Here is a 13,138-nt window from a genome sequence, read left to right on the forward strand (position 1 = left end):
GGGGATGATGGGGAGGACATTAAGGGATGGGGAAGGCTGGCGGGTGGGGAGGACTGGGAGGGCTAGGAGGCAGGGAGGGTTGGGGACGGGGAGGGCTGTGGAAGAAGGGGAGGGCTGGTAAGTGGGGAGGGCTGGGAAGACTGGGGAGGATGGAGAGGGCTTTGGGTGAACAGACAGGGCTGGGGTGTAATTGGGTCCCAGTTAACTACTCTAGGACTTGGACCCCTTTTCTGCCCTCTCCTGGGAGGTGGAAGTAAGGCCTGCCCTCCCAGCGGTCTTCTGGCCACGTCCTTGCCCCACTTGGTAACAGGACTCATCCCGGAAGGCAGCGGACAGTGGTCGGATGAGGATGAGACTGGGGGTCCTGGTCATTTAGCAAGGTTGAGCCAGGGGCGGTGGTTAGGATGTGCGTGAGCCGGCGTCCCCCGCCAGCTGTGCCCCCAGCTCTGTGTGGCCAGCAGCCCTGCTGTCCTCCAGGTGGAGAGCTCGCAGGCGTTCACCTGGCAGTCTCAGCTCCGCCATCGCTGGGACGAGACAAAGCAGCACTGCTTCGCCAACATCTGCGACGCTCAGATCCAGTATTCCTACGAGTACCTGGGCAACACACCCCGGCTGGTCATCACCCCGCTCACGGACAGGTGGGCAGCGCCGGCCGCCTCCGTCTCGGGCTTGAGGGAGCCCATCTGCCCTGATCCTGACCAGGCCAGGGTTGGGGAGACACGTGTCCACTGGGCTCCTCCCCACAGTGCTTTGCACAGACAGGTGGGCACACTCAGTCCCAGGACCTGAGTGCGGTCACCTGCCATGTCCCTGTCAGGAGTGGGGTGACACTTCTCCCTGGCTTCATCCCCACAGTGCCTTCCACGGCCAGTGATTTAAGCTGGAAGGACCAAGTTGTGGGTCCACCTGGCCCGAGTGGCTCTGTGTCCTCGTTCTAACACCGTCTAGGTGTCTTATTGTTGTCAGGTGCCATCGAGTTGAGTAGGGCTCATAGCGACCCGGTGAACAATGAAACTGGCCTTTGACCTCTCCTGTGGCATCTTGGCACTGCTGACACGTGGGAACCCAGTCACTGTGCCAGTCCATCTGCTTAAGGGTCTTCCCCTCCACCTTCCCAAGCACGATACCCTTTTCCCAGGACTAGTCCCCTCACAACATGCCCAGAGTATGTGAGATGAAGCGTCACCATCTTTGCCTCCAGGGGGACCATGAGAGATCCCTAGAGGCTCACAGGAGGGCATGACGGTCCATGAATCCCTATCAGTGGGCTTGTTGTTCTATCATGGTCAATGCCAATCACCTTAAATAGTTACTGTCAACATTCAAACCTATGAAAGCCGGAACTCACATAAGGTAAAAAGGCAGACATGGTCACTTCCACCAACCTCAGGGGGCCCTGGTGGCTGAGTGGCAAGGGATTCTGCTGTGACCCCCAGAGCACATGCCTTGACTCCACCAGCTGCTGCTCCAGGGAAGAAAGACGGGCAGTCAGCTGGGATTGACAGCTCTATCCACCGGAGGGTCAGCTGTGGGTCAGTTCTGACTTGAGGGTACACAACAACAGCAACTGACATCAGTGATCAAGCAGCCAAGAACCTGAGTGCACGCTGTGCTCCCCAGGCTCCTGGTGGACCAGCTGCCCCGAGTGGGGCTGTGAGTGGGGCGGGGCTCAGCCAGACACAGGACAGACAGAAGCCACTGGGTGGGAGAGAGCAGGTGGCTGGGCTCTGGACGCAGGAGGGGTCTGGAAGCAGAAGGGGGGATCTTGGATGCAGGAGTGGTCTGGACGCAAGAGGGTTCTGGACACGGGAGGGGTGTGGACGCAGGAGCAGTATGGACACAGGAGGGGTCTGGACTCAGGAGGGGTCTGGACTCAGGAGGTGACCAGCCGTCCTTTGCAGGTGTTACATCACCCTGACTCAGTCCCTGCACTTGATCATGGGGGGAGCCCCCGCCGGCCCAGCTGGCACCGGCAAGACTGAGACGACGAAGGACCTGGGCCGGGCACTGGGCACCATGGTGTACGTCTTCAACTGCTCCGAGCAGATGGACTACAAGGTGGGTACCCGGGCTCTGAGACGTCAGTCTCCCGCCCCAAAGGCCTCTTCCTCCCTCACAAGCCCTGACCGCCTGGCACTATGGCCAGCCCAGGGTGGACAGCATGTTCACACATGTTGACAGCATCCGTGCGCACTGGGCTGGCTCCTGGAACGCACTGTGAGAGGCTTCCGGACCCCCACGCCCGGCCCCCACCTGCCAGCCCCTCAAGGGAACCTGTGAGGCTCTGGGGGGCAGGGAGAGGGGCCTCACGTGTGCTCTGAGATGTGACCAGCACCTGTTTTCAGCCTTGAAGGGTAGGAACGGGCAGGAAGCAGGAACCTGGGGCCGCTTTGGTCCCCTCCATCTGTATCTGTGTCCCCATTCAGAGGGAGACTCAACCTGAGGCTGAGAATGGTCCAGAAGCCTCTGCAGATGGTCAAGGCCAAATAAAGCCCAGCTCCTGGGTGGGTCTTCAGGGTCATGACCTCTGTAGTCACCCCACTCCCACCCCCTCATGTCCGGGTCCTGTTTGTAAATGCTGAGAAAGTGTCCTGAGGGTCTGGCTGGGGTCTCGGGGACGTGAGAATCAGGAAGGTCTTTGCTGTGTTCACAGAAGCACCCACCCTGGGGAACCCCCACGTCCATGCACAAGGAGAGGGGCCAGGGAACCAAGGTGCAATCTGAGCTTCTCCTTCATGGCTGGACCTTGGTGAGGTGGCTGTTCTAAGGATGCGGCTGTGGGGTCACCACCCAGTCCCCTGAACTATCAGGTCTACCAGAGAGGGTGCCAAACCACCATTGCTTCCCGAAGGCCCAAGACCCTGATCTGATGCTCAGCCCAGCCCTCTTCCACCACGCTGGGTGCCCAGGAGTTGGCTCCGGATCGCAGGGACCCTGTGTACGCAGATCAACACTCTGCCTCAAGCTCTTTCAGCCTCACATGTGCCAGGCTTGAGCCCATTGCTTTAGTCACTGTCAGTCCAGCTCCCTGGGGGCCCTTTGCACTGAGCCCCTACTTTCCCAGCATCAGGTCTTTTTCCATGAACTGACCGCCTCCCACCCCCGACAACATGCCCAGAGTGTATGAAGTGAAGCCTCGCCATCCCTGCCGTTAAGGAGCAGCCTGATTGAGCTTCCTCTCAGACTTGTTTGATCTTTCGGCCTCCATGAGCCACTCAGCCCTCTTCTCCAGCATCTCAGTTCAAAGGCAGAATTTCTTCTTTAGCCTTCCTGACTCGTTGTCTAACCTTCAGAGGCAGATGAAGCAATTGAAAATGCTGTGACTTGTTGTCAGGACAGGCGTCCAGAGCGAAGGCTGCATAGTGGGGTGGACCTGGGGGAGGGATTGTAAAACAATGAAAGAACTTTTCTTTTACTTTTCCAAGAGGGGAGTATACTAGGGGGGAGGGTTGGGAGGGGAGAAAAGTACAACAATGAATGAATGGAAATCCAAAGTCTGTAAATTTTCATTGAAATTAATTTTTAAAAAAGTGAAAAGTGAAAGAAAAGAAAATACTGTGCTTGGACCAGGCACACCTTAGTCTTTAAAGTGGCATCCTTGGTCTTCAACACCTTAAAGAGATCCTTAACAACAGATTTGCCTAAAGCATCATGTCTTTTTATTTCCTGCCTGTTGCTTCCATGAATGCTTCTTGTGGACCCAAGTAAAAGGGAATCTTTGGTTGATTGGAATGTTGCTTATTGGCCCAGTGGTGGGTGAGGATATTGTTTTCTTGATGATTGTTGGTCCTGAGGTGTTTTCCTCCCTGCCCTTCCTAGTCCTGCGGAAACATCTACAAGGGTCTGGCGCAGACTGGAGCCTGGGGCTGCTTCGATGAATTCAACCGCATCTCTGTGGAGGTCCTGTCTGTCATCGCAGTGCAGGTGGGCAGGGCCCGCCGCCTCAGCTCTGAGATGGTTACACAGTGCCCGGCAAGCCAGTGGCCAGCAGCTTTCCCATCACCTCCCTCTCCCATCACCTCGCCCTCCCAACACCTCCCTCTCCCATCACCTCGCCCTAGGGAAGCTAGTCCATCTCACCAACCCTCCTCAGCCCTTCATACCAGCTGGTCACTGTGAAGTGATGAGGGAAGACCAGGCACAAAGATGAGTGAGACCCACCTGTCTGCCAGGGGTCCACAGCCAGCTGGGCAAACACATATGAAATGGGTAAAATTCAGGCCAGGAGCCACATCTGTAACTGAACGGAGACAAGGGCATCATTCATTATCTTGAGGAGATTGATGCTCATTTGTGGGGTGGGCATTGAAGGATGAATAGGAGTTGGACCGGGTGCTGGGAGAGCAGAGGGAGGGGAGGAGAAATATGTAAATAGGTCTTTAAAAGATAGATATGCATAGATTTTTAAAAAGCAGATTGTTTTTACCAGTTAAGCTAAATTATTTTTAGTTTAGAGCTGATATCAGCGTCTGTTTTTGGTTTATGGTTTAGAGATGATCTTGTGGCCATAGTTTCTTGGGTTCATCCAGCCTCCATAGCTTCAAAATGTCTGGATTCCATGAGGATTTTTAATTATGTTCTGCATTTCACCCCTTTTGGTTAAGATTTTTCTATAAATCTTTGATCAAAATGGAGAAGTTTTTCTGATTTTCTTGTTGAATCTCTTGGGGGTATGCTCCACATCTTGACTCTTTTCTAGTCTTCAGCCACAACCCCTAGCTCCCAGCCTTCAGCTCCTAGCCCCAATACCTGATCCTCAGCTCCAACCACAAGCCCCCAGCCCCTAGCTCCCCAGTCCTAGCCCCCAGACCCAATCGCTAGCCTCAACTGTAGTCCCCAACCCCAAGCTCCCAGCTGCAGTCCTTAGTCTTCAGTTCTTAGCCCCAGCCCCAGGCTCTAGACCCAATCTCTAACCTTAACTTCAGCCCCCACCTCTGGACTCTCAGGCCCTCAGCCTTGGCTCCCAACTCCATGCCCCCGGGCCCTGGCCCCTGCCCCGTGTGAGCCATAGGTGACACTCTACAGACCTGCTCCCATCAGGAAAGTCCAGAATAACAGAGGTCCCAGCACTCGGCAGATTGCTGGCCGAGAGGCAAAGTGGAGAGTTTGAAGAATGTTGTTAACACGAGTGTGGGAGCACTTTCCAGTGGTGGTGTGGAGGTTCGAGGCCGCATTCAGCAGGCTCCAGGGTGAGTGACAGGTTGGACAGGTCTGAGAGGAAACGCGGACTGGACTCATACCCCAACCTGCTGGACAGGAAGTCGTGGTGTAACAGAGTAGCGGCCTCTGTAGGCAGTGGACGGCCGGCAGCCATGGGAGGCTTGCACGTTGCAGGTGCCACAGACACTGTAGACGGAGAAGTCCAGGCAGTGCAGCTTGGCTCTTAACCAAAATGTCAGCAGTTCAAATCCCCCAGCCGCTCTGGAGCGGAAAGGTGGTCTGTCTCCTTAAAGGGTACAGTCTTAGAAGCCCCCTGAGGGAGTTCTGCTCATGCTCAGTTCTCTCCAAACCTGAATCAACTCAACGCCAGTGGGTCAGGCTTGGTTTCCGTTTTCCAGACAAAGACAGTGGAATGAAAGGCCTGGTGGTCTGAAAAGCACCAAGTGGATGCTCTGTGGAGAACACTGGCGTGACTCCGCTGTGGACGGGGTCCCCATGAGTCAGAGGGGACTGCGCCTCACCAGTCCTCAATGGAGTTAGTGCTGTTGGAGACCGGAGGGTGTGGTACACCGTCCTAGGTGGTCAGGGACAGACTGCAGACCCCAGAAACCTGGCTGACAACCAGACGGTGACACTGAATAGAGGCAACGTCAGAGCCATGGTCAAGAGCACAGCCTTGGGCGCGCTATCGCCCATTCTGCTCTGCCCTGCAGGTCACTGTGCATTAGAATCGACTCAGTGACTATGGGTTAGGCTTGGTTTTGAGTAATATACACTCTCAAAAGTGTTATGTAAAAAATAGACGATGGTGAAGAACAGAATTTCAAGTTCTCCTGGAATTCAGAGATCCACGGAGGATCTGTCTGGATTCATGGAGGCTGGGTGATCCCCTAAACTTTTACCCTGAGGTCACTCATCACCCTGCAATGAAAAAATGTCCCCTTCATAAAATCAAACTATAGTTTAAAGGGAGCTATGGTGGCCTAGTGGCAAGAAGCTGTGCTACAATCCTGATAGTGCAAGGTTCAAATCCACCAGATGTTCTGCTGGACAAGGAGGGGCAATCTCCTCTTGTGCCAATCGGATCTGATTCGATGGCACACAAAAAGAAATAAACCAACCAACCAACCAACCCCACAATAGTTTAACTGAGTTAGCGAAGGATGGCAGCCTTGAGCAGGTGCTCTTAAGACCTATCTGTATGGAATCCAATGGACCACAGCAACTCAAAAGGTTAGATAAGAGCCTTAGGTGAAGGTGCTGTGTACATTCTGCTATGAACATACTGAGCAAAAACAAAATAACAGAGGAGTAATTAGACAAAGCAGGGTCTCTACAGATTCCCAGCCATGCACGTTAACACTGGGAGCTGCCGGTGGACCCAGGTGTTGACATCTGTGGGCCCGTGTATCACCGTCCAGGTCAAATGTGTCCAAGATGCGATTCGGTCCAAGAAGAAGACCTTCAGCTTCCTGGGGGAGGTCATCAGCCTCATCCCCACCGTGGGGATCTTCATCACCATGAACCCTGGCTATGCGGGGCGCACGGAGCTGCCTGAGAATCTCAAGGCCTTGTTCAGGTGGATGGCCCAGGTCTGGCCAATGCCGGCCTGTCACTGCCCAGATCTTGTGGGGCGGAGGAGGGTGCTGGACAAGGAAGCAGAGAGGGAGGGTGGCAGGAGGTGAGCGGTCATTCAGGGGAGACTGGAGGTGACTGAAGAGTGGGCAATGTCCCTGCTCCTGGTCCTTATATAGAAACCATCAGAGGTTGGAGCGGGAGGATGTCCCCCAACGAGGCAGGGTCCACCCTGCAAGATAAGATGGGGGTTAGGATCCAGGGTAGCTGTCAGGGGAGATTAGAAAAGGGAGTGAGTGGCCTGGGGATACAGTGAGTGGGGGCACACAGGAGCAGGGAGGGAGGTGAGTGAATTGGAGGGGAAGGAGCTGCAGAGAGAATGAGGGGATCAGGGGAACCGAGGAGGAGAAGGGGCAGAAGGCAGGACCTGGATTCACATTCCCACAGTCTTGGCTGGTAAAACAGGCTCCCCCTGGAGTCCTGGAGGGAGGAAGGACAGGTCAGGGAGTGGACAAGGGATCCCGAAGGTGGGGGATGCCTCTGACACACAGGCCGGTCTCTCAGGCCCTGCGCCATGGTGGTTCCCGACTTTGAGCTGATCTGTGAGATCATGCTGGTAGCCGAGGGCTTTCTGGAAGCCCGCCTGCTGGCCCGGAAGTTCATCACACTGTACACCTTGTGTAAAGAGCTGCTCTCTAAACAGGTGTGTCCTCACAGCAGGTGTGCCCTAACGGTGCCCGGTCCACAGAACTAGGCATGGCCTCACATAGCACCCCTTTACTCATGGTACCCGGTCCACAGAGCTGGGCATGGGCAGTGGCCTTTCATGGCACCCCATTGCTCATGGTACCCGGTCCACAGAGCTGGGCATGGGCGGTGGCCTTTCATGGCACCCCATTGCTCATGGTACCTCTTTACACGAAACTGAGCCGAGGGCTGACCCCACTCAGCACGAGCCCCTTTACACAGAGCTGGGAGGCGGGAGTGACCCCACATGGCCGGTTGTGCGCTCACAGGGCACTTTACACAGAGCTAAGAGTGGGAAGTGACCACGTATGGCAGGGGTGCCCCCATGGTGCTTGGCTCACACAGCCGAGAAGCAGGGTGGCTCCACGCTGCGGGTGTGCCCTCACAGTGCCCCTTTACACAAACCTGGGCCTGGGAAGTGGCCACACATAGGGTCAGAGCTGCTTTCAAACCAGCATGCTGGCCAGTTCTTCATTAATCTAGTGGGTCTGCCTGTGTCTCAGCTTCTGGTGCCAGAGTCTTCAGGCCTGTCCTTCCACCTGGCTTTCTGCCCACAGCCCAGGCCCTCTCCTGACCCCCTGTCCACATCTTGTCCTTGTCCTGGGTCCCCAATCCTGGTTCTGCCTTGTGAGCATGGGTGGGATCTGTTAGCCAGTGTAGGGAGGCCCACCGGAGGCAGGTGGGGTGCTTGTCACACACACACAGGCACTCACACACATCTGACTGTCCCCAACCCGTGCAGGACCACTATGACTGGGGTCTGCGGGCTATCAAGTCGGTGCTGGTGGTGGCCGGCTCCCTGAAGAGAGGGGACCCCAGCCGAGCCGAGGACCAGGTGCTCATGAGGGCGTTGCGTGACTTCAACATCCCCAAGATCGTGACGGACGACCTGCCCGTGTTCATGGGGCTCATTGGGGACCTCTTCCCTGCCCTGGACGTGCCCCGGAAGCGAGACCTGAACTTTGAAAAGGTGGGACCCTTGATGCCCCGCAGCACCACCCCTTCCCCAAGTGCAGGGTGGGTGCCTGGAGTCTGGGGGGCAGATAGGAGTGGTTGTGTCTGCCAGTCACTGAGGGTCACAGAGCTGCCTCTCAGCCCTGCTCACCGTGCTGTGAGCACGGGGGTCCCCCAGGACCGGGGGCAGGGAGTGATGGGGGCAAACCCCCTGCAGCATCAAGGCTGCGCTGGAGCTGGTGGTACAAGCTCTCAGAACATGGTACTGTCCCGTGGGACTCAGCTCTGGTCAACCCTGCATGACCAGCCCTGCACCGGCCAGCCCTGCTCTGGTCATCCTGGTTCTGGGCAGCTCAGCCCCTGGGGTCCTGCTCAGCCCAGGTTCCTGGTCTGGCGGCTGCACCCTGGACAGAACCCCCTGTGTCCACAGATCATCAAGCAGAGCGTTCTGGAGCTGAAGCTGCAGGCGGAGGACAGCTTTGTCCTGAAGGTCGTGCAGCTGGAGGAACTGCTGCAAGTGCGCCACTCGGTGTTCGTCATTGGGAACGCAGGCAGTGGCAAGTCCCAGGTGGGCACCCTGCCTGACAGGCCCTGCCACGCGGGACCCCCGCCGAGGGCATGAGGAGGGGGATGCCCGCCCAGGACCCCCACCGAGGGCATGAGGAGGGGGATACCCAGCCTGGCCCAGGAACACAGCCAAGGGCTTGGGGGAGCTGCCTGGCCTGTGGTGCTCACAGGGGAAGGAGACTGTATAAGTAGAGAACCTGCTTCAGCACGTTGTCAGATCTTTCAGAAGATCTCCAGGCCTTTACTCTGAGGCTCCCCTGGAGGACTCCACCCTCTGCCCTCTCGGTCACGGCTGACAGACAGGAGCCCTTAGCAGCACCTGCCCACCTGTAGGGGACCCTCTGCCCTTCTTCACGGGGGGCAGAGCCCCACCATCAGCCCGAGAACAGACCCCCGAGTCACCACGTGTGGTTGGGAGCAGTGGACACACTCGCTCACCCTGTGCACATGTGCTGGCTCTCGCACACACTTGTGGACTCACGCACATGCGCACTCACACACTCTCTGCACACACGTACGTGCCCTGGTCCTGCGGGTGGCCTGTGGCTGTGGCAGCCCTGTGCCCAGGTGGGTGGCATCCTTGTCATGAGAGAACTCCCTCCTGCCTCTGTCTAGGTCCTTCGGTCCCTCAACAAGACCTACCAGAACCTGAAGAGGAAGCCAGTGGCCGTGGACCTGGACCCCAAGGCCGTCACCTGTGACGAGCTCTTCGGTATCATCAACCCGGCCACCAGGGAGTGGAAAGATGGTAACGGCCAGGACGGCCAGGGCCGAGGGAGGGCAGCTGGGAGGGTGGGTCTGGCAGGGGTAGGGGCGGGGGGCTGGGAGGGTGAGGGTGGCAGGAGCAAGTGGCTAGGAAGATGGGGTGGCAGGACCAGGGTGTCTGGGAGGGTGGGGGTGACACGGGGAGGGTTGAGGTGGCTGGGAGTGTAAGGGTGGCAGGGGCAGCTGGGAGGGTGGTGGTGGCAGGGCTGGGGTGGCTGGGAGGGCGGGGGTGGCATAGGTAGGGGCAGAAGCGGCTGGAAGAGTGGGGGTGGCAAGGGCAAGGTGGCTGGGAGGGTGAGGGTGGCAGGGGCGAGTGGCTGGGAGGGTGGGGGTGACACAGGCAGGGCTGAGGTGGCTGGGAAGGTCAGGTGGCAGTGCTGGGGCATCTGGGAGGGTGGGGGTGGCAGGGGCAGGGCCGGGGCAGCTGGGAGGCTCGGGGTGACAGCAGAGGGTTTGGTGTGGAAAGGCAGGTATGGTCCTCTTGGCCTGCTTGAGCCCCACTGCGTGCATCCTCTCACTCTGCGCTGACGGCCCCTGTCTCATGTGGCCCCGTGCAGCACTGGAGCCCCATCCAGTGTTGCTGGGCCCGCGAAGGCCACGTGTGCCTGGTGGGTATGTCTGTGCACCAGCGCAGCGGCCAGGAGGCTGCTGAACACGTCAATGACACACGAGTGACCGCCCACATGGCCCACCTCGTGACACCGCCCCTCCCGCAGGGCTGTTCTCTACCATCATGCGAGACCTGGCCAACATCACCCACGACGGCCCCAAGTGGATCGTGCTGGACGGCGACATAGACCCCATGTGGATCGAGTCTCTCAACACAGTGATGGACGACAACAAGGTGGGCCCTGGAGCTCGCTGGAGACCCCCACGGAGCCTCGGTGGTGCTGACTACTCACAGTGGGGTGTGGGTGAGGGGGCCTGTGGGGACCCCCACCCCTACTCCTAAAGGTGTCAGTTACCAACAAGTGGAAACGCAGGTGTTTCCATGGTGACCAAGTTCCGGCATGCCTAGGAAATCCTTTCCAGCAGGGATGCGACCTTAAAATTGTTGTCACCTGCCAGTGGCCGTGACAGTGGGCACAAGCAAGACAGAGACCATGCTGGCTGCGGGCCAGGCAGGTGCTGATACACATGGCACCACTTCAGGTCAGAGCCCGCTGATGGCATCGAACAACAATCTTGACAGACGCAGACAGGCAGTCTTTACTCCCGAGGTCCCCACTGGTGCGTTCTAACCACTGACCTTTACACTGGCATCCAAGTACTTAACCACTGTGCCAACCAGTTCCTTAGGCAAAGAGTGAAGACCTGGGAAGCTTTCTCATCCACTTAGGCACAACCCAGAAAGGATAGGAGTGTGTGGAGGCCCACGTGGTGCCCAGAATCCCCTAGAAGAACTCTAGTGACCCTCAGTTGGGTGGGGAAGGAGCTGAGAATTCCTGGGAAACCCAGATCGGAATAGGCAAGGCAGCTGTGATGATAAAGCTGTACCTGGCGAGCAAGTCCACCGAGTGTCCCCTGCAGAGCCTCACCCTGTGTCCCCTGCAGGTCCTCACCCTGGCCAGCAACGAACGGATCCCCCTGAACCGCACCATGAGGCTGGTGTTTGAGATAAGCCACCTGCGGACGGCCACCCCGGCCACCGTCTCCCGAGCCGGCATCCTCTACATCAACCCGGCCGACCTGGGCTGGAACCCGTGAGTTGGGCCTCTTGATTCTCCCAAAGCCGGGGGTGCATCGTCCTTCAAGGCCAGGCTGCTAACAGAAAGGTCACCGGTTCAAATGCATCAGCTGCTCCGCTGGAGAGAAATGAGGGAGTCTACTCAGTGGGAGGGCCCAGTGCCCCTCTGTGCAGCCCCTTCCCTCCCTCCCCTCCCCTCTGTTCCCCATCCCTCCTTTCTCCTCTCCTCCCCTCCTTTTCTCTCCCCTTCTCTCCCTCCTCTCTCCCCTTCCCTCCCTTCACTCCTCTTTTCTGTCTACCCCTCCTCAACCTTCCCTTCCTCCCCTCCTCCCCTCCCCTCCCTTTCTCACCCCTCCTTTCCTTCCCTCCTCCCCTTCTTCTCTCCCTACTTCTTGATAAGAACAGCTCCCCAGTGTCCTGCACTAACTGTACCACACAGGTCAGGGGAGCAAGCACATTCCCGCTGCCCAGTGTCCACATCAGGCCCCCCTGGAAGGTCCATGACAGGGCCCTGGGGATCAGCACCTCCTTTGGACCCACAGCCACCAGGGGCAGCGAGTCCCGGTTCCCGCCCCCCCGCCCCCCCGAAGGGACGAGAGATGTGAGCGTGGGCCTGGTCCCTCCGCCAGGGTGGTGAGCAGCTGGATCGAGCAGCGCAAGGTGCAGTCGGAGAAGGCCAACCTGATGATCCTCTTCGACAAGTACCTGCCCACCTGCCTGGACAAGCTGCGGGTGGGCTTCAAGAAGATCACGCCGGTGCCCGACACCACCACCATCCAGACCATCCTGTACCTGCTCGAGTGTCTGCTCACCGAGAAGAACACGCCGCCCGACTCCTCCAAGGAGCTCTACGAGCTGTACTTCGTGTTCGCCTGCTTCTGGGCCTTCGGCGGTGCCATGTTCCAGGACCAGGTGGGCGGCGGGTACAGGTGTGGGGCTCTGGCTGCCCTGCGGCCCCCCGCGGCCCACCTAGCGGCCCTGTCCTCTCCCCGAGCAGCTCGTGGACTACCGCGTGGAGTTCAGCAAGTGGTGGGTCAACGAGTTCAAAACCATCAAGTTCCCCTCACAAGGCACCATCTTTGACTACTACATCGACCCAGACACCAAGAAGTTCCTGCCCTGGACGGACAAGGTGCCTGCCTTCGAGCTGGACCCTGACGTCCCTCTGCAGGTGACTCCCGGTGGTGACCACCGCCAACTTCCCAGGAGCAGGGCCTCCCATCTCCCCGAGCCAGCCACACGCCGGGTGGGGTGCTCAGATGCTGACCAGTGTCAGCAGGACAGCCAGCGGTCCATGCAGGTGAAGATGGGGTTAAAGCGCTGTTCTAACCACCACCCAGGCTCAGGCCGTGTCTGAGAGGCCCCCCTCCCCCAGGCATCCCTGGTCCACACCACGGAGACCATCCGCATCCGCTTCTTCATGGACCTGCTCATGGAAAGGTCGTGGCCGGTGATGCTGGTGGGGAACGCGGGCACGGGCAAGTCGGTGCTGATGGGGGATAAACTGGAGAGTCTGAGCACAGACGACTACATGGTGCAGGCCGTGCCCTTCAACTTCTACACCACCTCTGCCATGCTGCAGGGTGAGTGGGGTGCAGGGTGAGCTGGGGTGCAGGGTGAGCTGGGTGCAGGGTGAGCCGGATGCAGGGTGAGGTTGGGGTGCAGGGCGAGCTGGGGTGCAGG

At 58.3% G+C, this 13,138-nt stretch overlaps 1 protein-coding gene and 1 pseudogene across 1 annotated transcript in view; both read left to right on the forward strand.

The window, feature by feature from the left end:
* The window catches only part of DNAH17 (dynein, axonemal, heavy chain 17), a 104,227-nt gene that overhangs the window by 35,959 nt on the left and 55,130 nt on the right, over nucleotides 1-13,138 (forward strand). Inside the window, exons 30-42 of the mRNA XM_006886345.1 lie at nucleotides 478-638; nucleotides 1,902-2,058; nucleotides 3,820-3,924; nucleotides 6,582-6,739; nucleotides 7,300-7,438; nucleotides 8,225-8,452; nucleotides 8,867-9,004; nucleotides 9,619-9,757; nucleotides 10,485-10,612; nucleotides 11,323-11,471; nucleotides 12,085-12,367; nucleotides 12,453-12,626; nucleotides 12,831-13,038. Coding sequence (XP_006886407.1) covers nucleotides 478-638; nucleotides 1,902-2,058; nucleotides 3,820-3,924; nucleotides 6,582-6,739; nucleotides 7,300-7,438; nucleotides 8,225-8,452; nucleotides 8,867-9,004; nucleotides 9,619-9,757; nucleotides 10,485-10,612; nucleotides 11,323-11,471; nucleotides 12,085-12,367; nucleotides 12,453-12,626; nucleotides 12,831-13,038 — 2,167 coding nt within the window. The remainder of the gene's footprint in view (nucleotides 1-477; nucleotides 639-1,901; nucleotides 2,059-3,819; nucleotides 3,925-6,581; nucleotides 6,740-7,299; nucleotides 7,439-8,224; nucleotides 8,453-8,866; nucleotides 9,005-9,618; nucleotides 9,758-10,484; nucleotides 10,613-11,322; nucleotides 11,472-12,084; nucleotides 12,368-12,452; nucleotides 12,627-12,830; nucleotides 13,039-13,138) is intronic.
* The window catches only part of LOC102848241, an 834-nt pseudogene continuing 792 nt past the window's right edge, over nucleotides 13,097-13,138 (forward strand).

Source organism: Elephantulus edwardii, unplaced genomic scaffold (genome assembly GCF_000299155.1).
Source record: "Elephantulus edwardii isolate Elephantulus edwardi_28Jun2011 unplaced genomic scaffold, EleEdw1.0 scaffold00048, whole genome shotgun sequence".
Lineage (NCBI taxonomy): Eukaryota > Metazoa > Chordata > Mammalia > Macroscelidea > Macroscelididae > Elephantulus > Elephantulus edwardii.